This window comes from Onychomys torridus, chromosome 16 (genome assembly GCF_903995425.1).
Source record: "Onychomys torridus chromosome 16, mOncTor1.1, whole genome shotgun sequence".
Lineage (NCBI taxonomy): Eukaryota > Metazoa > Chordata > Mammalia > Rodentia > Cricetidae > Onychomys > Onychomys torridus.
In genome coordinates, this window is record NC_050458.1 from 41,587,464 (window position 1) to 41,611,024 (window position 23,561).

Sequence of the window (23,561 nt, forward strand, 5' to 3'; positions counted from 1 at the left end):
TCACTTTTCTTCCCTATCTAACTTTTAAAGAAAAGATTGTTTGTTCATTATCTGTACGTATATGTGCCTTCATGAGTTCATGTGCGGGTGCCCATGGAGGTTTAAGCATTTAATGCTTTATTGGAGCTCTAGGGATTGTGTGCTGCCTTATGTAAGTTCTGGGAACTGAACCCAGGTCCTCCACAAGAACAGTTCTTAACTGATGAGCCATCTCCCCAGCCTCTTTATTCCTTCCCCCCACCCCCCCCCCCCTTTTTAAGATTGATTTGTGTATTATGTATACAGTGTTCTGTCTGCATGTATGCCTGCAGGCCAGAAGAGGGCACCAGACCTCATTACAGATGGTTGTGAGCAACCATGTGGTTGCTGGGAATTGAACTCAGGACCTCTTGTAGAACAGCCAGTGCTCTTAACCTCTGAGCCATGTCTCCAGCCCCTACTTCCCTTTTTTTTGAGACAGGGTCTTGTTCTATAGCCTAGACTGGCTTTGAATGCACTAGCTTCCTATGGCAGCCTCCTCAGCTAGCTTGGAGCTCATGATCTTCCTGTCTCCTGTTAGTCATTACCACATCCAGTGATAACTACTTCATAATATATCCATTTAAAATTTATCATAAAAAGTGAAATCCACTATATGAAAATACGGAGTGCTTCACAAATGTAAGTGTCATCATTGCACAGGGGCTGTGTTGATCCTCCGGGTATCATCCCAGTTTCAGTCTGTGTATCGCATTCAGCACATAGGGCAGTGGCGATCTTGAAACTTCTTTTAAGTATTAGGAGATAAGCTGTGCAGTGGTGGCAGTGCACACCTTTAATCCCAGCACTCGGGAGGCAGAGGCAGGTGGATCTCTCTGAGTTCAAGTCCAGCCTGGTCTACAGGGTGAGTTCTAGGACAGCCAGGGCTACACAGAGAAACCAGTCTTAAAAAAAACAAAAATAGCCGGGCGGTGGTGGCGCATGCCTTTAATCCCAGCACTCGGGAGGCAGAGGCAGGTGGATCTCTGTGAGTTCGAGACCAGTTTGGTCTATGGAGTGAGTTCCAGGAAAGGTGCAAAAGCTACACAGAGAAACCCTGTCTCGAAAAACAAAACAAACAAACAAAACCCCAAAAAACAAAAAAGAGGGCTGGAGAGATGGCTCAGTGGTTAAGAGCACTGGCTGCTCTTCCAGAGGACCCTGGTTCAATTCCCAGCACCCACATGGCAGTTCAAAGCTGTCTGTAACTCCAGTTCCAGAGCATCTGACACTCTCACATAGACACACATGCAGGCAAAACACCAAGGCACATAAAATAAATCATTTAAAAAACCAAAACAGGAAAAAAAAGAAAGGAAGAAGAAACAGTATTAGGACATATAAGATTGTGTTGCTGACTCCTAGCAAGAAGGAGCCCTAGATCAATAGCACAGTCACCTGGAACATGTTAGAGGTACCCAGCCGCCAGACCTGTCACATCAGACGGTAACCGTCTGGTGACTCTGATGCCACTTCAATTACAGTCACTGACACGACTTCCCTAGATTCTGAACCACTTTTCTTTTCTTTTATTAAGCTGAGGATCGAACCCAGGGCCTTGTGCTTGCTAGGCAAGCGCTCTACCACTGAGCTAAATCCCCGACCCTGAACCACTTTTCTATTTATCGCCTCAACTGCCAACTGCTTAGCTTTTTAAAAGATATATTTAAATTAGTTAGTTAGTTTACTATGAGTCTGTGTGTGCTGTGAAGAGGGAGCAGACATCAGAGAACACTTAGAGGAATTGTTGGTCTCAGGGATTGAACTCAGCAGTCTACTCACTGAGCCATCTGCCCCTCCCCACCTTAGGTTTTCTCCTTTTTTCCTTTAAAATTTTTTATTATTGTTATTTTTAGTAGTATTGGTTTTTTAAGACACGGTTTCTGTGTGTAGCCCTGGCTGTCCTGGAACTCAATCTATAGACCAGGCTGGCCTGGAACTCAGAGATCCGATTGCCTCTGCCTCCCCAAGTACTGAGATTAAATGTGTGCACCACCACTGCCTTGCTTCTTTTTATTATTTTTAATTATATATGTCTGTGGATATGTGCATATGAGTGTACGTACCCACAGAGACCAGAAGTGTCAGATTTCCTTGGAGATGACTATGAGCCTTCTTATGTGGGTGCTGGGAACTGAACTCAGATCCTCTGGAAGAATAGCACATGCTCTTACCCACTGAGCCATCCCTCCAGCACCCTCACCCCCCCCCCTTAAATTCATCAACGTCATTGTTTGCTCAGGCTAGAGATTGAGAAATGAACCTTGAGTGTCTATCCAACTGTAAGCCACTGAGATTTAATATTTTATAGAAAAGAGGTTTACAGAAAACACAATCTGAGCAGAAGGTATTCTGGTGTTCTGTATCCCATCTGTCCCTAGGTGCTGGTTTAGGCCCTCCCCCTGCAGCCCCCAATACCTCTTACTAGTACTGTGCTTCCATAATGACTTCCTCTGAATGAGCTGGAGAGCAGCTCTTTCCAAAGGTGACTGACTGTCTTAAAAAGCTGGCTATGTCTGGCCAGGCAAGTACACATGCAATACCAAGAGCTTCTTTCTTTCTCTTTTTTAAATTTTATTTTATTTTGGTTTTTCGAGACAGGGTTTCTCTGTATACCTTGGCTGTCCTGGAACTCGCTTTGTAGACCAGGCTGACTTCAAACTCACAGAATCCCACCTGCCTCTGCCTCCCGAGTTCTGGGATCAAAGGTGTGCGCCACCACCGCCTGGCTGCAAAGAGTTTTTCTTAAATTCATGTACAGAGAACTGAGCACTCTCAGAGTGGGGATACCATTTAGCAGTGGATAAAGGACAGACAGGACATATGTCTCAGATGGCTTTCTCTGAGGCTCCTGCTTAAGAGTGGCGTTTCCTTAATTCCTTTGATCTTCTGTGGTCTACCCTCTGCTTCCCCTAGCCTTGCAGAGTTTGCAGTGCACTGCATTTCAACATCACAGATTTGAGAGCATAGTTCTTCGTGCACAAGGACTCTAAAGAGAATTAAAAATCCCTTTTAACTTTTTGGTTGGTAAAATGTTATTTTTTTCTCCTTGAGAGCAATGGGCTTATACCATGTCCTCCTTCCACATGAGGACCGAGTGCAGCCAGGTCCCTTGAGGCCGAGACTTCAAGGTAGACATGGGCAGGATGACTGGTCTTGGTTGACAGGGACTAAGCCATCTTGTTTGTTTATTGCAGCTGCTCAAATGGAGGTTAAGAAGCCCTTTATCCTCTCTTCCATGAGGCTCCCTCTTCTGGACACCAACAATAAGGTAAAGTGGGCAGATTAGCTTGGCTGTTGTTGGAATAGACCAGTTAGTTTGGCTCATCCTGAGCAGCCCACAGAAGAGTGGTCAGAACACCAGAAGTGCCTATCCTACCAGTCCCTGGGTACAAACAAGTAGAGAGGTGCACACACATATAAATAGGCTACATTTCCACATTGTTAGTGAACCCAAGGCCCCTCAGGGTTGGGATCTGTCGTAGGCCCAGAGGGTTCCAGCACCACCCTGAGGGTCACCATTCACCAGGACTCAGAACTCAGGCAGCTGGTATACTCACCACTTACTACAGGCATGTATGTAGTAGTCAGCCGAAGAGTTGGGTGTGGTACATGACTGTAATCTTAGTGCTTAGGAGTCTGAGATAGGAGTTCATGCCTATCCTGGGCTACACAATTAGATCTTATCTCAAAAAAAAAAAAAATCAACTGGGAAAGAGCTCTTGGGACAGAGTTCAGGAGTGCCCAAACCTGCAGCTTCCCATTGCTTTTTGTGGGCAGGGCAGTGTTAGTACCTTGGCAGCAATGTGTGACCATACATAGTATTGCCAACTAAGGTCATTCCTTAGTCTTAGAGTCCTGAGCCTTTAGCCCAGTTATGTGGATGTGCTGGGCTGTCTGTATGGCTACACTCAGCCTCCAGCCCCTCTGAAAATGAGACTGATATCGTGTGGCTTGCAGGCTCCTACCTGATGACCCTGGTCCCAGATCATGAGACATTATTACCATGTGATATCTCAAGGGCTCCCAGGAGTCTAGGAAACAGGTCAGATTCCTCTTTAGGCAAGGTATACCTTTTCCAGTGCTCTAGGCACTATTGTCTTGAACAGGTCCATCTTGTTTGGAGGCAGCAGGATCTAAGCCCTCCTTGAGAGCTACTGCAGCATCTATGCTGTTAATGCCCAATATGCTGGATACATAGACAAGGAACATCCCTTAAGCATTCAGGAGGGTGGAATCTCGCAGGGAATTAGCATAGGGAGGATATCAAGGTCAAGGTCAGCAAGCAAGGCAACAGTTACCCAAAACGGGGGCCAGGACCCTACAGGTCCCCGCCTTTACTAAAAAATGAGCTTCTGACTTAGGTTGTGTGGGACATCAGCAGGTCACCTTACCCGTCATGGAGACACCTGTCAGAACTGTTTTTATAGACATGAGGATGAAGCTTGGTAAAAGTGCATGAAGGAGGTTACTTCTGAGGGGCTGAGAAGAGGGCAAGAATGTATGTGGGAAAGCAGGAAGAGAGAGGCCTTCCTTTGCAGAACTGCACATGTCACAAGGTAGCTAAAAAGCTGCTAGCAGAGAGCTGAGCAAGCTTCCATGAGGCCAGGTGTTAGGTACCTCAGGTGTGGATACAAGTGTGAGTGTAGATACACATACCAATGTGTCTGTGAGTCTAGATGCAGGTGCAGTTGTAGGGACAGGTGTGGTGTAGGAATATGTGAGTATTGGCACTGATACAGCTGTGGGTACAAATGCAGTGCACATACAAATGTGGGTGCAGGTATAGCACAGAAGCAGGTATGTGCCCTGTGCTTCTTCCTGACCTTCTCTTGCTTCTGGGCAGGTGAAACGGGCTGTGGTGCAGGTGATAAGTGCCATGGCCCACCATGGCTACCTGGAGCAGCCTGGAGGAGAGGTGATGGTTGACTACATTGTCCAGCAATGTGCTCTGCCCCCAGAGGAGGTAAGGACTACTGCCAACAGACCCGCCTGTTCTGGAGCTGTTGGAGGCCAGGCTGTTCAGCCTGTGTACCTCCTGTGCACTGTTAGTACTGGCTACCAAGAACAGCCAGCCTGGCAGCAGATGCCTGCGTGTGGGCTGAGGTTCCTTTGGGGTCTGAGTCAGGGTCTCTGATCTTGTGAGTCCACTCAGCAGGTAACCAACTCAGAAGCAGAGGCAGAAGCCAGAAACTTTATTCTCTTTGATTCTTTTCTATTTGAAAAATTACTAAACAAGCACCAGTTTCTTTTGAAGGAGAGCAAGGTAAGACATAATAAAGTAGACTGCAAGTAGTGGGTGGGTGTATGGCTCAGCAGCATTGTGACTGCCTAGTATGTACAGGGTACTGGGCTCTTTAGTGAGGAAATGAGTGAAGGTGGAGTAGTTATACACTAAACTAGTGAATGCTCAAGTTCTTGGGCTGCCAGCTCTGGATCTGGTTTCTTGGAGTTAGCAAAGCTAGTTTGTCCTAAGGTCAGTTCAGAACAGAGACATGTGTTAGTACTTTTCTGTTGCTATGAAAAAACACCATGGCCAAAGCAACTTGTAGGAAAGGTTCATTTGGGCTTCTGACTCCAGAAGGATGAGTCCATCAGGATGGAAAGGCAGCAGCGAGTGGCAGGCACGGTGGCAGGAACAGGAAGCTGAGAGTTCACAGCTGTCAGTGAACAGGACGTGGGGCAAGACCACTCCTAGTCTACCGCAGTGACTCACTTCCTCCAGCAAGGCTCCTCCTCTAAAGATTCCACAACCTCCACTAATAGCACTGCCAGCTGGGACCAAGTGTTCAAATACCGGAACCTACAGGCGACATTTCTCATTCAAACTACCACATGTGGCCGCCCGCTTGTGCTCTGTCATTGTGGTATATGCGGTACCTCAGACAGGACTCTGGTGTTTATTCTTTAAAAGAAAGAGATTTGTCTGTTTATTTATCTATTTATTTATTTATTATGTATACAGTGTTCTGCCTGCAGGCCAGAAGAGGGCGCCAGATCTCATTACAGGTGGTTGTGAGCCATCATGTGGTTGCTGGGAACTGAACTCAGGACCTCTGGAAGAGCAGCCAGTGCTCTTAACCTCTGAGCCATCTCTCCACCCCTAAATTTTTTTAAATTATATTTTAAAAGAATAAACACAGATTGGTAGAGTGCTTGCCTAGCAAGCTCAAGGCCCTGGGTTCGATCCTCAGCTCAAAAAAAAAAAAGAATAAACACAGGCTATGCCCATCCTGCGCTTGTCTCGAAGTACTAGAGGTCATGGATAATAAGCCCACTTTTGGAGGAAGCCTTGCCAAGGAAGGTTTCAGGCCTCACAGGTCAATTCCTCTTTTAAAAAAAGATTTAGAGGGAGAGGGGAGAGAGAGAGAGAGAGAGAGAGAGAGAGAGAGATATGTGTGTATGTATGTGTATATGTATGTGTGTATGTATGTGTATATATGTATGTATGTATGTGTGTGTTTGTATGTGTATGTATGTGTGTATGTGTATATATGTGTGTATGTATGTGTATATATGTGTGTTTGTATGTATGTGTGTGTATGTATGTATTTATGTGTGTGTGTATGTGTGTGTATGTATGTGTATATGTGTGTATGTGTGTGTATATATGTGTATATGTGTGTATGTGTGTGTATGTATGTATGTATTTTTGTATGTGTGTATGTGTATATATGTATGTATGTGTGTATGTATGTGTATATGTATGTATTTGTGTGTGTGTATGTGTATGTGTGTGTGTGTTTGTATGTATGCATGTGTATGTGTGTGTATGTATGTATGTGTGTATGTATGTATTTGTGTGTGTATGTATGTATGTATTTATGTGTGTGTATGTATGTATTTGTGTGTGTATGTATGTATGTATTTGTGTGTGTGTATGTATGTATGTATTTGTGTGTGTGTATGTGTGTGTATGTATGTATGTATTTGTGTGTGTGTATGTGTGTGTATGTATGTATGTATTTGTGTATGTATGTATGTATTATTTATGTGTGTGTATGTATGTGTGTGTATGTATGTATGTATTTGTGTGTGTGTGTGTGTGTGTGTATGTGAGTGCAGGCACACGTGTCCTTACAGGACAACTTTCAGGAGTTGTTCTCTCCCTGCCCCATTGAGGATCACTCGGATTGTCAGCCTTATACAGAAAGCACGTTTGTCACTGAGCCATCATCTCCCAGCTTTTCTGGAGTGATCGTAGCATACTTTGTGGGAAGTAACAGACTGTTCGGGCAGGTTTGGTGGGTCTGCCCTGGTTCCTTTTCTGTCGGCGTCTTCCTTTCTCATGCTAACCTGGTGAGTGGACAGCCATCCATCTTTGTTCTCGCTCTGCCTCTTCCTTCCCCCAGCCTGAGAAGCCTGACGGGGAGGAGCTGGGAGCAGACAGTGTGCGGGCGGTCAGTATCCGCACCCTCTACCTGGTCAGCACCACAGTGGACAGGATGAACAGTGTGAGTGTCTGTCTGCAACTCGAGGTCTGCTGTCTGAGCTTCCCCCTCCCGAGATTCCCTGCCCTCCCCTCTTGGGTAACAAGAGAACAGTGGAGGAGGGCGGCCTTGAGAGGGCAGTGCTCTGAGGACCTCTCCGCAATGGCGAGACACACTGTCTGTCTTAGCTTGGGCCCTCCAAGACTGCCCTGCTCCTATATAGATGTGGAGACCAAATCCTCTCGGCTCTCCTGCCCTGGAGGCCGTGCCCAGTGCTTGCAGTCCACAGACCGTGGCCCTCTGTCCCTCAGGTTCTCTGGCCCTACCTGCTCGAGTTCCTCACCCCAGTGCGCTTCACTGCGGCCCTCACCCCACTCTGCAGGAGCCTTGTGCATTTAGCCCTGAAGAGGCAGGAGGCAGGGGCAGATGATTTCCTCGTCCAGTACAACTCGAATGGTGTGGAGGCCCAACCACCTTGCACCTGACCCTCACACCTTATCCTGTCTCGGCTCTCTGCCCTCGACCCTGCCCCTGCCTCTGCCCCTGCCACTGATCTCTCCCCCAGCTGCTGCTTTTGCATGATATCCCACCCCAGCTGCCTGCTTCTGCATATGACACCCATCCTTCATCCCACACTTATTCCTGCCTTGTAACAATCTCCATGTTTCTTGTCCAGCAAACCTCCCATCTCCCTTCGCTATGACCACAAGACTGCTGGTAAGCAAAGGGTCTGTTGTTGTGTCCAAGCACACTGGCTGACACTGTCCTTGTCCTTAATGGGATATTCTCTTAGGTGTCAGCTTGATCATGGCTACTCTCTAGTAGAGGAGTGGGCTCTCTGTGTCTCAGAACCCCTGTCCGTTCTTGTGGCAGGCTATGACCTTTGCCACATCTCATGGAGATGTCTCCCATCTTGTGTTTGCTGGCTTTCCTTCATTCCTAGGAAGCTGGTCTTCAGGTTGGGCACTGTGGTCTGAGAAGTTGTCCTGCTACATCTCCACCAAGAGGTTCAGGTGACTCCATGCTTAGGCAACCCTTCCTCCCCCACTTCAGGTTGTGTCTTCTAACCCCTACCTGGGAGATGGACGTGGGGCAGCCTCATTGCGCCTCCTCAGGGTTATGCATCGGAACATCCACCCTTTGCTGGGCCAGCGCTGGGAGACAACCATGCCTGTGCTGTTGGAGTACCTAGATGGTGAGGCCAGTGAGACTAAGGAGCCCATTAGCCATCTCCGACCCCACTTGTACCCATCTGTCATAAGGGCTAGCTGGTATAGACCAGGGTTTGTAAATTGGAAGAAATAATCTTAGCTGTAATCTAAGAAAGGGCCCGGATGTCTCAAGAGGTGTTAGCTGGTGAGATGTGGGAAGTGGGTGCAGCCTGTGGTATGATTGGGAGTCCCAAAGACAAAGAGGTGGGCACTGAGGGTCTGTTGATGAATGTTGGGATGAACCTGCCGGGCAGAACCCCAGCCAACTGGTTACTGGTCATTCCAGAGCACACTGAGGAAACCCTGGCACTGAAGGAGTGGGAAGAAAAGCTTCTAGTGGTGAGATGGACAGAAGGCCAAGGGCCTGCTGTGTCACTCTGGGACATTCCGGGCCTGGGCATGGAGGCCTGGGGCAGCCAGTGTGGGACTGGTGTATTATACCTTTCAAGGGACTTGCTACCCGACTCACCTGGTGATGTGACCAGGGAATGCGCTTAGCAGTAGGGGAGTCTGGGGTGGGGATGGTGGTGGGCCTCAGATTTCCATGACGGGGTTTCCACCCTCTATCAGCAAGCACCACATCTGAGGCCCTTTGAGCCACCCTAGCCACAGAAAGTGGTCTTCCCTCCTTCCGCTGTCCCCAACCTCGTTCAGAGGAATCTGTGCATCAGCCTGTCTCCTAGCTGCCCACCTTCAAAGATCACTTACCAACAGGAGTCACCATGAGGTGACTCCCTCCCATAGCCAGCCCCTCACTGGTGCTCTCATCCACAGTTCCTACGAGACACCCTGGCCGTGGTATCTGACAACACATGGATCTGCCAGCTGAGTCAGGAAATGTGCAAGCAACTGCCCTCTTACAATGGGACACCTCAGGAGAAGGTGCCCGAGACAAGCCAGCTGGGGTCAGGGGTCCCTGCACAGTGCCCAGTCCTCAGCAACTGTACTTTCAGTATTAGATCTTTCCTGTCTGTGCCTTTGTCCCATGACTCTGGCAGCCCTGGCCAGCCTGGGAAGAGCAAGTGGGATTAAGATCCTCTTCTCTGCCACTAACAGCTGGGGGATGGGGGCTTGTTGCCTGCTACTTGTTTCTCAGACATAGCCCAGGGCTCACCATTCCATCCTCATGGGTGACCCCTCCTGTGTCCTGCTTGTAATACAGCTCTCCAAGGGGCCGGACATAGTGGTGCACACCCTTAATCCCAATACTTGAGAGGCAGATGGATCCCTGAGTTCAAGGCCAGCCTGCTCTACAGACCTAATACCAGGATAACCAGGGCTACACAGAGAAACCCTGTCTCAAAAAACAAAAACAGGGCTGGAGAGATGGCTCAGAGGTTAAGAGCTCTGGCTGCTCTTCCAGAGGTCCTGAGTTCAATTCCCAGCAACTACATGGTGGCTCATGACCATCTATAATGAGATCTTGTACCCTCTTCTGTATACATAATAAAGAAATAAATCTTTAAAAAACAAAAACTGACAAAAAAATAAGAAGAAGAGAAAGAAAAGGAAAGGAGAGAAAGAAAAAGAAGTACAGTTCCCCATTAGCAGTGCCTCTTAGTGCAGGTGTCTGTGTCCTCAGGAGTCAGGTACAACTGTCTTCTCTGCCTCTGTTCCAGAATTTCCTGTATAAGTGCATAGGAACCACGCTGGGTGCTGCTTCAAGTAAGGAGGTGGTAAGAAAACACCTTCGAGAGCTGCTGGAGACAGCCAGATACCAGGAGGAGGCAGAGCAGGAGGTAGGAAGCCCTGCTACCCAGGGCTGCCAGGCCATAGGCATCTCCTCCCAGGCAGCTAGCTAGTGCATGCTCATGTGTGCTGTGAGCATATAGGTACATGAATGTATGTGTGGTACACTACCTGCTTCCACACATGTGCTCATGTGTATACAGTGTGCCTTTAGGTTTATGTGTGCATGGTACTTACTCTGTGTACATGTGTATATGTATGGTGTGTGTATGTTCCTCCCCACACAGCTTGTGGGCAGGTGGGCCACTCTGCCCAAGTGTGAGCACACCTGTGTGCCTCCCCAGGGCCTTGCCTGTTGCTTTGGGATTTGTGCCATTGCCCACCTTGAGGACACGCTAGCACAGTTGGAGGACTTTGTGAGGTCGGACATGTTTAGGAAGTCCATCGGCATCTTTAGCATTTTTAAGGTAAGGAGGGTCACTACCCAGAATGGAGGCCTGGGTGAGTAGATCCCTGTCTGTGGCTGCCCTGCTTTTCAGTGTCTGTGGTAGGGTGGCTCTCTCATTTCTCAAGATCAAGGCCAGGTAAGTACCTCAGGCTCAGAGTGGAACAGAAAAGCACCTTGTTCTGCAGCCGCTTGGCATCCTGTATTCCCTCTCTGGGCCTGGACTCCCCTCCCAGCAGAGGCACCCCAGAAGCAAGTCTAGCTGGTGGCAGTGGCCTGCCTCCAGCTGTGGGAAATGAGAGGAGTTCTGAGTGGCAAGTCAGTTTTGTGTTGCTGTGACAAATACTTGAGAAAATCAGCTTTAAGGGGGGTTTCAATCCGTTGTTATTTGTCAGTTGATTTAAGGCCTGTGATAGGCCAAACAAGGTGGAAGGGCCTGACAAGAGAGCTGCTCACCTCACATTAGTGAAGAAACAAAGTTTGCTTGCCTTTGTAACAGCTCTTACCCATCCATGATGTTATGATCTGTCAAAGGGATAATCCATTGATGAACCAGTCTCTTCCCAGAGGCTTCCACCTCAGAACACTGCTACTCTGGGGACTTGTAACATGTACAGACATTTCCAAATATTACACCTCTAAACATCGCAGCACTGGGGATACTTGAGCTTTGGGGGCATTTCTTACCTGAACCACACAAGTGGAGAACTGAACTTTACCCTCTTTCATGGCCAGGTGTTTTTAGAGTTTTTTTTTTTTTTTTTTTTTTTTTTTAATTTTATTTTTATGTGTAATAGTGTTTTGCCTGCATGTATGTCTATGCATACCTGGTGCCCACTGAGAACAGAAGAGGGCATTGGATCCCCTGGAACAGGAGTTATGGATGGTTGTGAGCCACCATGTGGAAGTTGGGAATTGAAGCTGGGCCCTCTGCAAGAACAAGTGCTCTTAACTGAGCCATCTCTCCAGCCCCCTCTGTCTCTGTCTTGAGACAGGGCCTTACTGTGTAGCCTTGGCTGGCCTAGAACTTGGTGTGTAGACCAGATTGGCCTCAAATTCAAAGAGTCTGCCGCTGCATCCAAAGTGCTGGGATTAAAGGTGCTCTACCATGTGTATATGTAGCTGCTGCCCACCTTTTCTAATGTAGATATCTACAAGCCTCTAGGGCAGAAGGCGGGTCTGCAGTCAAATGGTCTGCAGCCTTAGCCCTTCCATTTTGGGTTGGTAGGCCTCCAGCTTTTCTTTTTACTGTTCCTTTCCTCCTTGGCCCCACTGCCTCAGCTCTTTTCCTGCAACCAATTGATTCCCAGTGGGCCTGTGTGGGCACCTGGTCGGACCTTCTGCCACCCCTGGGTGCTGACTCTGGTGTTCCTGGCTGGCTCTGAGTATTCCGGGAACTTTAGAGTATGGGAAGCACACTGCCAGGCAGGACTCCCTGTGGAGAGTAGTTCCCCAGTACCTGATACCCTGCTGATTTCCCCGCCTCCCAGGACCGAAGTGAGCATGAAGTAGAGCGAATGAAGAGTGCTCTGATCCTGTGCTATGGGCACGTGGCTGCACAGGCCCCTCGTGAGCTGGTGCTGGCCAAAGTCGAGTCTGATATCCTCCGCAGTATGTTTCAGTGCTTCAATACCAAGGTGAGCATTGCAGCTGTCTGTGTGGGCCAGCCACACAGCTCCAGGGTCTTAATTTCTTTCACTGTTTGTTGTTTAGGTTCTGGGAATAAAGGTAGAGACCAAGGTATGGTGTATAGCAATTGTATGTCAACTGTGCCTTTTCTCTCTCTTCTCTGGGCTGGGCTGTGGGGCAGAGCCAAACCCAGAACTCTCTGGGCTTCCTGGCCATGGTGGTCCTGGGGGAGTGTCCTGCCCACTTCGCTTTGGAGCGGAACTTCATGGAGCTGTAACATCTAAGCTTCTGCTAAGGGTAGAGAGAGACTTCTTCTGCCTCTAAGCAATAGGTCCTGGGCTACATGCTTGGAGTCAGCTGGCAGGTCACCTATAGCTGTGTCCCACACAACCCAGCGATAGCTCTGGGCGCCTTTGGCTCTGCTCCCAATGCTTTTGGATCTGCCTTTCTCTGTACCCCAGAGAGCACCTGGGGAGGGCTAGTTAAGCCCAGAGCTATTAAAAAGGGCCAGAGAGGTTCCCTTGGTCTCATTAACATACTTTTCCTGTGATACTAACCTGACAGACCTTCCTGAGGGACAGTTGGCTCTTCCTGGATAGCAGGGAACATTCTGGGGGTGGGATTGGTGCGGTTCTTTTAGTTTTTAGTTTCCTGGCCCATAGGAGTAGGAGGGCCTGGCACTCCCTGTGCTCAGGATGGCCTCCCTTGTGCCTTCTGTGAAGCCCTCATACCACACAGTAACTTCCTTGTGGACCAAGGCCCAAGAGCTCCCGCAGGTCCCAGGTTCCTCCTTGGTTAGGAGGCTGCTGACAGTGGGCAGAGTCTCTCTGGCTCTTCTAGAAAGGGCATGTGCTCCAGCTTCTGTGGCCGGGCACAGCAGCTCTGGGGCAGGTGTGCAAGCTTTCTGCAGCCAGCTGTTTCCCTAGGACCCAGCCCTGAAGCTGTGCCTGGTCCAGAGCCTGTGCATGGTCTGCCAGGCCATGTGCAGCAGCGCACAAGCCAGTTCCTTCCAGTTCTCAAGGAAAGCAGAGCTGGTAACACAGATGATGGTGAGTTCTGAGCAGCTGCAGGCAGTGGAGGTGGGGCCTGGGGAGGCCAGAGGGATGAGTGCAATGAAGACTAGGGGCTCAGTGGGTAAAGACAGAGGCCTGCATCTCAGAGGCCTCAACCACCCACTTAGTGTGAGAGACAAGGTGAGCAGGGAGGAAGCTAATGCCTCCTCTGAGGGCCAGTTCTGTGCTGCCACTGAAGGAATTCATCAGAGCAGAACCCCCAGACTGCCTAAGAACACCCATTCGGAAGAAAGCTATGCTTGCCTGCACATACCTGGTGTATCCTTTTCCAGCCTCTGTGGACTTGGTGGGCCTGTGGACCTGTGTGCATGTGTATGGACTGCATTATGTATCTGAGGTATTCTGAACATAGCAGCTGTGCCATCCATGCAGGCCCAGTGGTTTCTGGGTGGGAGCAGGTTGGAGAAGACATCATGAGTTCATTTATTGGGGCCCTTAACCTGCTGCTCAGCAACTTGGAGCCTGTATTGGAGGAGCAGGCACAGACAGATGTAATCCACAGCTGCTTACACAGTGTCATGGCTCTGCCACCTGAGCCTGAGGGGGAAGATGGTACCTGCCAGGAGGTATTGCCATTTCCATGGGACGGGGAGTGAGTGGGCCCCTGAAGGAAGTGGGACCATGCATGGGGCTGGTGGCCTGACTCTCCTTCCAGCCTCTGTATCTGGACACGGTGTGTGCCCTTGAAGATTTGTTGACAAGCCTGCTGCAGCGGAACATGACCCCCCAGGGCCTGCAGGTCATGGTTGAGGTGTGCTGTGGGCATTCCCTGTTGTGGTGATGGAGCTTGGGTGCCTCTCCCGCCCCCCCCCCCCGCCCCGCCCCCTCTCCCTGTGGTTAGGTACAGCAGAGACAGTTTGATAGTCTCTTTGTGGGAGGGGGTCCTTCTGCCTGGGCAACTCTGACCGGATAGTGCCTCTGCAGCATTTCCTTGACTACAGTGCTGGGATGGAGCACATGAGTCCTGGCTGCAGTCTGCAAACCACTTGAGGCAAGCAAGATGACAAAATGCACACCCTGCTGTGGTGTTCTTCTTCCCATTCCTTCTATTGTTGCAGTGGGCTGGGACAGCACCAATCCCTAATCTAGGCACCTAGGCACCTGGATCACTCTCAGCCACCCCGCGTGGGCAGGGGTGAGCTGCAGCAGATCCTGATGTGGGAGCCACCCTAGGTCCCACCTAGGTCCCTGAGGCTCTGAAGCAAGGCCCAGCAGGGATGCTGAGCTTGTCCTTGGGATGTGGGTTTCTGCACTCCTGGGTTCCTCCCCCAGTGGGCACCTGTGTCAAGTCCATTCTTGTACAGCACCTGAGCCCGTGGATCAAGTCCCCGAGGGGTCATGAGCGGGCACGGGCACTTGGCTTGGGCGCCTGCCTGCTGCGGTTCTTCCTGGCGCACTTGCATGTCAGCGTGAGTACCGGACTCCAGACCTCACCCCTTCCTCAGCCCCTCTGCCTGGGAACGCCTGTGCTCCTCATGTCCCAGAACATCCGGAGGCTCCCTGCTTTCCTCTCTTGTCCCACAACCTCCTCTAACAAGGACAGAGGACCTGCCATGGATAGGACTGCCCTAGACTCAGCTCAGGGTGAACCAGCCGCCCCTAGGAGGGATGTATTTCCATCTTCACCGCCAAGCCACTTAGTTTTGATTGGCACTGGCAGTGTTATTCAGAACATTTTATCAGGAACAGACAGTAGGTTTTTACAGACATCTTTTTGTCACCTATTGGAATCATCATAGAGTATTTCTCATGATAGTTTTGTTTTTTGTTTTGGTGTGTGTGTGTGGTTTTTTTTGTTGTTGTTGTTGTTGTTGTTGTTGTTTGAGCTGAGGATCGAACCCAGGGCCTTGTGCTTGCTAGGCAAGCACTCTACCACTGAGCTAAATCCCCAACCCTGGTATGTGTGTTTATGTGGTATGTGTGTGCTTTTCCCATAACCATGGTCTGACTGGAGTTTGTCTTGGTTCATGTTGACATGAATCTAACCATTCTGGGAACAGCTGCCACCTATCCCTAGGTCCTGCTTCTGAAAGTTCCCTTTCTTGTCTGGTGACTTTTGGGATGTGGAGTCCCTGTACTGGGCATAGGAGAGCCAGGGGAGGCATGGTGTGTGTCCTGGGGCCAGGGGAGGCATGTGTGTGTCCTGGGGTCAGGGGAGGCATGTGTGTGTGTCCTGGGGTCAGGGGAGGCATGTGTGTGTGTCCTGGGGCCAGGGGAGGCATGGTGTGTCCTGGGGCCAGGGGAGGCATGTATGTGTGTCCTGAGGCCAGGGGAGGCCTGTGTGTGTGTCCTGGGGTCAGGGGAGGCCTGTGTGTGTGTCCTGGGGTCAGGGGAGGCATGTGTGTGTGTCCTGGGGCCAGGGGAGGCATGTGTGTGTGTCCTGGGGTCAGGGGAGGCATGTGTGTCCTGGGGCCAGGGGAGGCATGTGTGTGTGTCCTGGGGTCAGGGGAGGCATGTGTGTGTGTCCTGGGGTCAGGGGAGGCATGTGTGTGTGTCCTGGGGCCAGGGGAGGGGAGTTGTCTGCAGCCTCTGTCAGCAGGAGCAAGGCTGCTGGAAGGAGGAAGAGAGGCTCGGTCTATGGGGAGCAGAACTTGATTGATGGACCGGGATCCATTCAGGATACAGGGGTCCCTGCCTCCCTCCCCCATCCACAGATTATCATCTGGGCAGGGTCATCCAAGGGTGGTGGCTGATTCAGCACACTGCGTGTGCCTTCTCTGCGGCTCAAGTAGAAACTCCACTCCCTATGCCTAGGGAGCCAGGTGGACTAGGTGTGGGGGGAACGTTTTCTGGGGCCATCAGCCACAGGGAGGGTCCAGGCCACATAGCTTCTTCCTGAGCCCTGCTGGTGTAGACTGTACCTGACTATAACTCCCCTCCACCTTCCATCTTCCCCCAGACCTTGGTACCCTTCCACAACCTGGGTCTCCTTGTCGGCCTCTTTGCTCCACGGTGTGCTGACACGTGGGCTACCACCCGCCAGGAAGCTGTGGGCTGCGTCCACTCCCTGCTGTACTTGCAGCTGGGCTATGAGGGTGAGCCCTGTGGGGACCTGAGGACTGCAGGGCAGCAGTTGGGGGGCGGGGCCAGACTGGGGTCACCAGGGAAGCCTCAGTCAACCCCTGCCCTTAGGCTTCTCCCGAGACCACCGTGATGATGTGGCTGAGCGGCTCCTCGCCCTGAAAGACGGCCTTGTGCACCCTGACCCCACCGTCCTTTTCCACACTTGCCACAGCATAGCCCAGGTACTGGGGGATCCCACAGCAAGAGGGAGGACTTCCCAGGAAGTCCTTGTTACCTCCAGCCCAGGGGGCCCTGAGGGGCAGCTGTAAGCAGGATTCATCTAAGGATTGTTGTCTGGGTCAACACTGCCATATGTCTCATACCTGCCTGCTTCAGAACACCACAGTCTGGGCAGGATCAAGATGTGGTGTGTGGTAAGGTCTAGGTGGAATGTCTGAGAGGGATCTGAATACTTTGAGATCAGAATACTGTCTTTGGGGCTGCCTGCTCCCTGCTCCCCAGCTTTCTTACTGAAGATGTGGGTTTCTAAAGAAGGAAGACATGATGCTGGTGTGTATGTGAATGCCCTACCCAGAGTTGAAAACTACTCAGCCATATGCATGGTCTAGCATGGGCCCTGTTGTAGTTAGAGTTTTCCTGCCTGACCCAGAGTCAGGACAAATCTCTCTTACCCGCCAGTCCCACAGTCACTCAGACCCAACCAAGAAAGTACACAAAAACTTATATTGTTTACAAACTGTATGGCCGTGGCAGGCTGCTTGTTATCTACCTTTTCTATCTTAAATTAACCCATTTCTGTTAGTCTATACTTTGCCACATGGCTTGTGGCTTACCAGTGTCTTTACATGTTGCTTTTCATGGCGGCGGCTAGCAGTGTCTCTCCCCAGCCTTCTACCTCCCAGAATCCTCTTCTCTCTTGTCCCGCCTATACTTCCTGCCTAGCCACTGGCCAAACAGCATTTTATTTGTACAGAGCGATATCCACAGCACTTCCCCTTTTCTTTTTTTTTTTTTTTAAGGAAGGTTTTAACTTTTACATAGTAAAATTACATATAACAAAACAATTATCAAGCAAGAATTATAGTTACATTATTAAAGAAGATATACTATCTATCTTATATTTGTGAGTCCAAGGTTTTATATCTAATTTATCTTTTATCATAACTGAGAAAATTATAACTATCTAGTCTTCAACCACATCAAAGACCTCAGAAGGATATAATATTACCTGAGAACCGGGAGAAGGATGCAAGCATTTTTCCGGAGTCTTGTAAGAGTAGACAGAGACAGCTGGCAGCCTGGACAGTCACCTAATGTTCCTTTGTAAAGTTGGGGCATTTGTCTTCAGCCCACAGGGCTAGAGTCTCTCGGTCACTTCTCTCAGTGTCCTGTAGAATGTCTGGCAGTTTCCTCTGCAAAGCAGGAACCTGAAGGACCATTTTGTCAAGCAAAGTTTAGTGGTCACCTTTCTATGGGTCCTGCATGTCCAGTCGATCAAGCAGTCCAGGCAAGAACAGTTTCTTGCCCAAATGGCTATTTTTGCCAAGGTGAAGATAAACTCCATATGAAGTGTCTTCAATGCCCATCCTCCTCTCTGAAGTAAATCGGTGCTGCCAGGAGCAGACATGTCTCACTGTCCAGAAAGTCTAAATTTTAAAAATATTTTAAATGCCATATTCTGAAGGTCTTTGAAGTATTTGAAGATTACCTATCTATCTGAAATATCTCTGTGTATACCTAGAAGACTTAACTAACATGGCTATGAGTATGATTATCACAGATGATTAATTATTAATCTATTTTTAATTATCCATTACAATTTTAAATGAGCTATACAAACACAATACCTTAAACAGGAGTAGAAATATACACACAGTATAACAAAATTAACTTTAAGTTTGTATCAATAAACTAAAATCTATACCAATGTAAAACATTTTAAACAAGTTGTTGCTCTTTAGAAGTAAGTTCCTTAATCTACCCTTTCATCCTATTATATCTGTATCATATCCCCTTTTCTTCTTTAGAAAGAGATCTCATTTATAATCAACCCAATTTAAATAAAAATATTGGTTTTTCTCTGTCCCACACCAGAGGGCTCTTCTGATTTGGGACACAAGAATCTCTTAACCTTTTCTTTTAGCAATGTCTGGGTTTAGAGAAGGAGTGAGCCAATTCCATCTCCAAAGCCAACTTGATAATTTTGGGAATGTGGGCGTAGTTTCTCTTACTACTTCCTGCTGGAGGGGGGCACTGTATCTTATGGGGACACAAAGAAAATTTTAGGATTATGGAGTAGTCCATTAGGGTGAACCTCTGAGCCAGTTGCCTTGAAAGCATTCTGGATGTCAGATCATCTGGGCCATGGTGTCATCGGAGACCTTTCAGGTGGTCTTGGCTGATCAAACCTGATGTATCTTAATCTGGAACAAATCCACAGCCTCTGGCTTTCTGTGGAAACAAAAGCAGAGATTCTTTTCCAAAGCAACATATCCTTATATCCAAATTTTGAAGTCAAGGTACCTTTAAAATTTACATATTTGTTTAACTCAACAGCTTTTACGATCAAATCTTTTTCTGTAGTTAAAAATTCCAAAGACTACATAAACCAGATTCTCTGTGTAATATCCATCTTTGTAAGACTGAAACGCTGCTGTGGCTGTTGGCTCCGCCCACCTCAGTTTCCCAACATGGCGGTGGTACAGTTTACCGCCAGCTCTGGGTCTGGAGCCATGTGTACCATCAACTATCAGAAGCAGTTCTATCAAAGCAGTGAATAGACCAGAAACCTTTTTTTTTTTTAAACTAGCAAAGGCTAAATCTACCATGCAGCAGAGTAAAGTGCCGCTTGTAGACTCCTCATTCCCGCCACAGTGCAGGTCAGACGCACACGCCAGGAACCCGCCATAGTAGCTCAAACCTGCAGGCTGCCGCTAACTTAAGAAAGACAACTAGGAAGCTGTTTTTAGCTCTGGTTTAGAATCTTTTTTCTCAGGTTTTAGGTGGAAACTCTTGCCAACACGTTGGGCGCCATTTGTAGTTAGTTTTCCTGCCTGGCCCAGTCAGGACAAATCTCTCTTACCCGCCAGTCCCACAGTCACTCAGACCCAACCAAGAAAGTACACAAAAACTTATATTGTTTACAAACTATATGGCCGTGGCAGGCTGCTTGTTATCTACCTTTTCTATCTTAAATTAACCCATTTCTGTTAGTCTATACTTTGCCACATGGCTTGTGGCTTACCAGTGTCTTTACATGTTGCTTTTCATGGCGGCGGCTGGCAGTGTCTCTCCCCAGCCTTCTACCTCCCAGAATCCTCTTCTCTCTTGTCCCGCCTATACTTCCTGCCTAGCCACTGGCCAAACAGCATTTTATTTGTACAGAGCGATATCCACAGCACCCTGTCTTTGACTCCAGCGTGCTGAGGCACTGTCCTATAGCATTCGGAAGTTAAAAAGTGGGCCAAGATGCCTTTCATACCCTATATACTGTAATCTCTGGGTACTATACCCACCCTGAACCATCTGACCATATGTCTAGTCTGAAGCTCAGCAGGGCTCCAAGGATGGAAAAATTAGCTCTTCCCTTAGCAAATCCTCTTTACCCTTGTGCATGAACATTTCTGCTCTTCTTGGTATGGCCAGGGTCTCTGGCAGAGTCTGATAGTAGGGGCCTCTGGGCCCTTTCTGGAAACACTCAATACTAGGGAGCAAATACCCAGCCCTGGGTGGGTCAGAAGGAGCTGGGCTCTGTAGTTGGGGTTGGCACTGTGATGTTCTTGTGGTGCATTTGTTGGGGAGAAAAAGAAGAGGAGGCTGAGCTGGAGAGTCACTTCAGGGCTTATTGAGGTGGGGAAGCTGCAGGCCTGTCCTGATCCCTGTATCCTAGGAGTTCCAGAGCAGCTCCATACAGGTCATTCTCCTGTCCTCTGTTCAACCCTAGACCAGCAGCTGCCCAAGGACCACCTTCTTGGAATAGTCCAGACTCAGAAGGGTGAAGAAGGGAGAGTTAAACTCCTGAGTTTTCCCCCAGGAAGCAGTTTGGGCTGACCCTACTTGGTTCTGGTATCACCCTCCTCCCAGGTTATTGCCAAGCGCCTCCCATCAGATCAGCTCATCAGCCTCTTGCTCACCATGTTTGAGAGCCTGGGAGACCCGGACAAGAACTGCTCCCGTGCATCCACAGTCATGATCAACTGCCTGTTGAAGGAACGAGGCAACGTGCTGCTGGAAAAGGTGGGTGTGGAGCATGTTTAGGGGACTAGGGTGAGGCTGAGGGCAAGGCTAGGGCTGGTTACCCTAGACTTGCCTGCCTAGATGCCCCAGTCCGACTCCTACATCTCTGACTGCGTCTATTCGGGGTCTGATTTGGACAAATCTTTTCTTCTCTGAAGACCACTTAGAACTTGATAAAAGCAACTCTATTAAGAAATTAAGCTGGGTGTGGTGCCAGAGGCCTTTAATCCCAGCACTCAGGAGGCAGAGGCAGGTGGATCTTTGAGTTCCAGGACAGCTACACAAAGAAACCCTTTGGGGGCTGGGGGAAGGGGATTTAAGAGGAAAAATGAAAGTCACAAGTCTGGCATGCTTGGACCCTCTCTGTCCTTGGAGTCCCAGCCATTTGGGAGGCTTAGCAGAGGGGAACACGTGTGCCTAGAGCTGAGGAGAGAGAGGCAGCCAAGCATAGTGGTACACACCTATAATCCCAGCACTTTGGAGGTGAGACAAGGAAGATCGGGGTCCAAGGATAGCCTCAGCTGTATAGGTAGTTTGAGACCTGCCTGAGCTACATGATGCTGTCTCACACCCCAAAACACACACAAAACCCACTAACATTGAGCTGATAGTTGCTAAGCTCCTGACCCTGTTACCAGGGAGGACATGGGTATATTGGGTTACCCAAGTCCCAGGGAGATTGCCAGGCATGGGACTTCAGGATCTCATACAGAAACTCCAAGTTCATGCACAGGACTGCTGCTCCGCTCCTGCTTGTACAGCCTGCTCGCCGTGCCCAGAGGGCTGCAGCCACACCTGTCTTCTCCTGGCAGTAGTTTCAAATGTATTGGGAGCATCTGTGACTGGACATTTGGCATACAGTGAGAGTGAAGTGTGTCTCTGCCCTCAGTCCCTCTGGGTCTGTTAGGCTCCAACAGGCTGGACAGCTGTGGAGTAGAAGATTTAGAGTCCCGGAAGGTATGGACTCAGCTCATTTGCTGGAGGGGATTTTGAGATTCTGCATCTAATTGAAGTATCCCAGAAAAGGAGCTGGAGAGTCAGTTCACACTCTCCCCAAGGAGAGTCACTTGCCAGCTTCTAAGTCTTCGTGGCCCCAGGTGACACCCCTGGCCACCTCCATCACCCTGCACAGGTGTCTTGTAAAGGGTGTGGAAATGAGATCACTCGTGCCCCTTGTGCCAGCTCGCTGCTTGCTCCTCATTATGGCTATCACATTGGTTCATCTTCCATCTCAGAGCACTTAGCCATAGTCCGGACTGTCTTTAGGAAGCTGTCTAAGGTCACATCCCTGATGAGACCTACCTGGAGAGTGGTGCTGGTGCTGGTGCTGGTGCTGGTGCTGGTGCTGGTGGTCCCAGGGCTCCTTTTTCTGTCTTTTTGTGATGGGCTTATGATATCCCATATTAGGATTTAATTTGCATTCTCTGTGACCGAGAGCGAATTTGATGACTTCTTTTGTGAGGACCCTGGTCCTTTGCCCATGTCCAGGTTGGGTTGTCTGTGCTTTTCTTACTGATCTGTAGGAATTCCCTGAGTATTCTGATCCTTCTGCTAGTGAGTATATCTGAGTCAGGAACTAACCAGTGAAAAAGAAGGGAGTGTCTAACAGAGGGCCCTCAGACCAGGGAGTTTCACGTGCTGTGCCCTCTAGACAGTATCCGTGTGCCCTTGAATCACTGATGGAAGAGGCTGATGTTGTGGAGATCCTGTCCGATGGGATCCTGGAGGGGAGCAGAGCAGGGGGGGAGGTATGGTGTACTGCTTGGGGCCACCTGGTGAGGCCACAAAGCTCCGAGTCAGACATCAAGGGGTCCCCTGGTAGTTGTACAGATGGAGGGAAGAATTGGGCTGGAGGTGGTCGTCACCAGGTATATGTGGCTAATCCACATTTTGCTTACCTGTCATCCAGTGGTAGACATCTGGGTTATTTCTACCTCTTGGCTAATGTGAATAAAAAGTCAGTGAGCACAGCTGTACAAATATCTTAAGTTCTTGTTTTTATCTCTTTGGGTGTATGACCAAACTGAAAAATATTTTAAGGATTTAAAAAATATATTTACTTAGGGCTGGAGAGACGGCTCAGCTGTTAAGAGCACTGGCTGTTCTTCCAGAGGACCTGAGTTCGGATTCCCAGGACCCACATGGTGGTCACAACCATCCGTAACTTCAGTTCCAGAGGATCCCGTGCACTCTTCCAATCTCCTCAGATGCCAGACATGCATGTGATGCAGACATGCATGTATACGAAGCACTCATATACATAAAATTTAAAAAATCCTGTTTTTTAAATTAAAATTTTAGTTTAGATTTATTTATGTGTATGAGTGTTTTGCCTGCATGTATGTATGTGTACCATGTGTGTGCAGTGCCTGCAGAAGCCAGAAGAGGGCGTCGGATCTGAAACTGGAGTGACAGTCACTAGTCATCACATGGTGCAGGCAACTGAACTCGGGTCCTCTACAAGAGCAAGTGCGCTCACCAGCTGGACTCTCTGGATGACCCTGATTCTTATCTGTTTATTTATTCTTTCCTATGGTTGTGTGTGTGTGTGTGTGTGTGTGTGTGTGTGTGTGTGTGTGTGTGTGTGCATGACATGTGTGTATGCCTGTGGAGGCCAGAAGAGAGGGTTGGATTCTCAGGAGCAATAGTTAACAGGTAATTGTGAGCTACCCAAAGTGGGTGCTAGGAACCAAACTCTGGGTCCTTTGGACGAGCAAGAAGCTCTGATGGTATGAGGTGCTTGTGTGTGTGTGTGTGTGTGTGTGTGTGTGTGTGTGTGTGTGTGTATCTGGGAGCAGGGGAACTT

General features: G+C 49.1%; 1 protein-coding gene and 1 non-coding gene across 6 annotated transcripts in view; one reads left to right on the top strand and one right to left on the bottom strand.

Annotated features, from left to right (window-relative positions):
- Mroh1 (maestro heat like repeat family member 1) overlaps window positions 1-23,561 on the top strand; it is an 82,818-nt gene that overhangs the window by 45,444 nt on the left and 13,813 nt on the right. For 4 of the 5 annotated variants that reach the window (XM_036208796.1, XM_036208792.1, XM_036208795.1 and 1 more), the window contains 20 exons: window positions 3,216-3,289; window positions 4,865-4,984; window positions 7,371-7,472; window positions 7,760-7,904; window positions 8,125-8,165; window positions 8,502-8,643; window positions 8,946-8,998; window positions 9,434-9,541; window positions 10,279-10,398; window positions 10,693-10,815; window positions 12,284-12,430; window positions 12,507-12,533; window positions 13,349-13,471; window positions 13,674-13,753; window positions 13,947-14,061; window positions 14,151-14,246; window positions 14,800-14,904; window positions 16,395-16,530; window positions 16,628-16,740; window positions 20,603-20,755. In XM_036208796.1, coding sequence (XP_036064689.1) covers window positions 3,216-3,289; window positions 4,865-4,984; window positions 7,371-7,472; window positions 7,760-7,904; window positions 8,125-8,165; window positions 8,502-8,643; window positions 8,946-8,998; window positions 9,434-9,541; window positions 10,279-10,398; window positions 10,693-10,815; window positions 12,284-12,430; window positions 12,507-12,533; window positions 13,349-13,471; window positions 13,674-13,753; window positions 13,947-14,061; window positions 14,151-14,246; window positions 14,800-14,904; window positions 16,395-16,530; window positions 16,628-16,740; window positions 20,603-20,755 — 2,123 coding nt within the window. The remainder of the gene's footprint in view (window positions 1-3,215; window positions 3,290-4,864; window positions 4,985-7,370; window positions 7,473-7,759; window positions 7,905-8,124; window positions 8,166-8,501; window positions 8,644-8,945; window positions 8,999-9,433; window positions 9,542-10,278; window positions 10,399-10,692; window positions 10,816-12,283; window positions 12,431-12,506; window positions 12,534-13,348; window positions 13,472-13,673; window positions 13,754-13,946; window positions 14,062-14,150; window positions 14,247-14,799; window positions 14,905-16,394; window positions 16,531-16,627; window positions 16,741-20,602; window positions 20,756-23,561) is intronic. The other variant, XM_036208794.1, reaches the window with a different exon arrangement.
- LOC118597580 lies at window positions 637-740 on the bottom strand. The gene has a single exon (XR_004946872.1). It is a non-coding gene; the product is annotated as a U6 spliceosomal RNA (small nuclear RNA).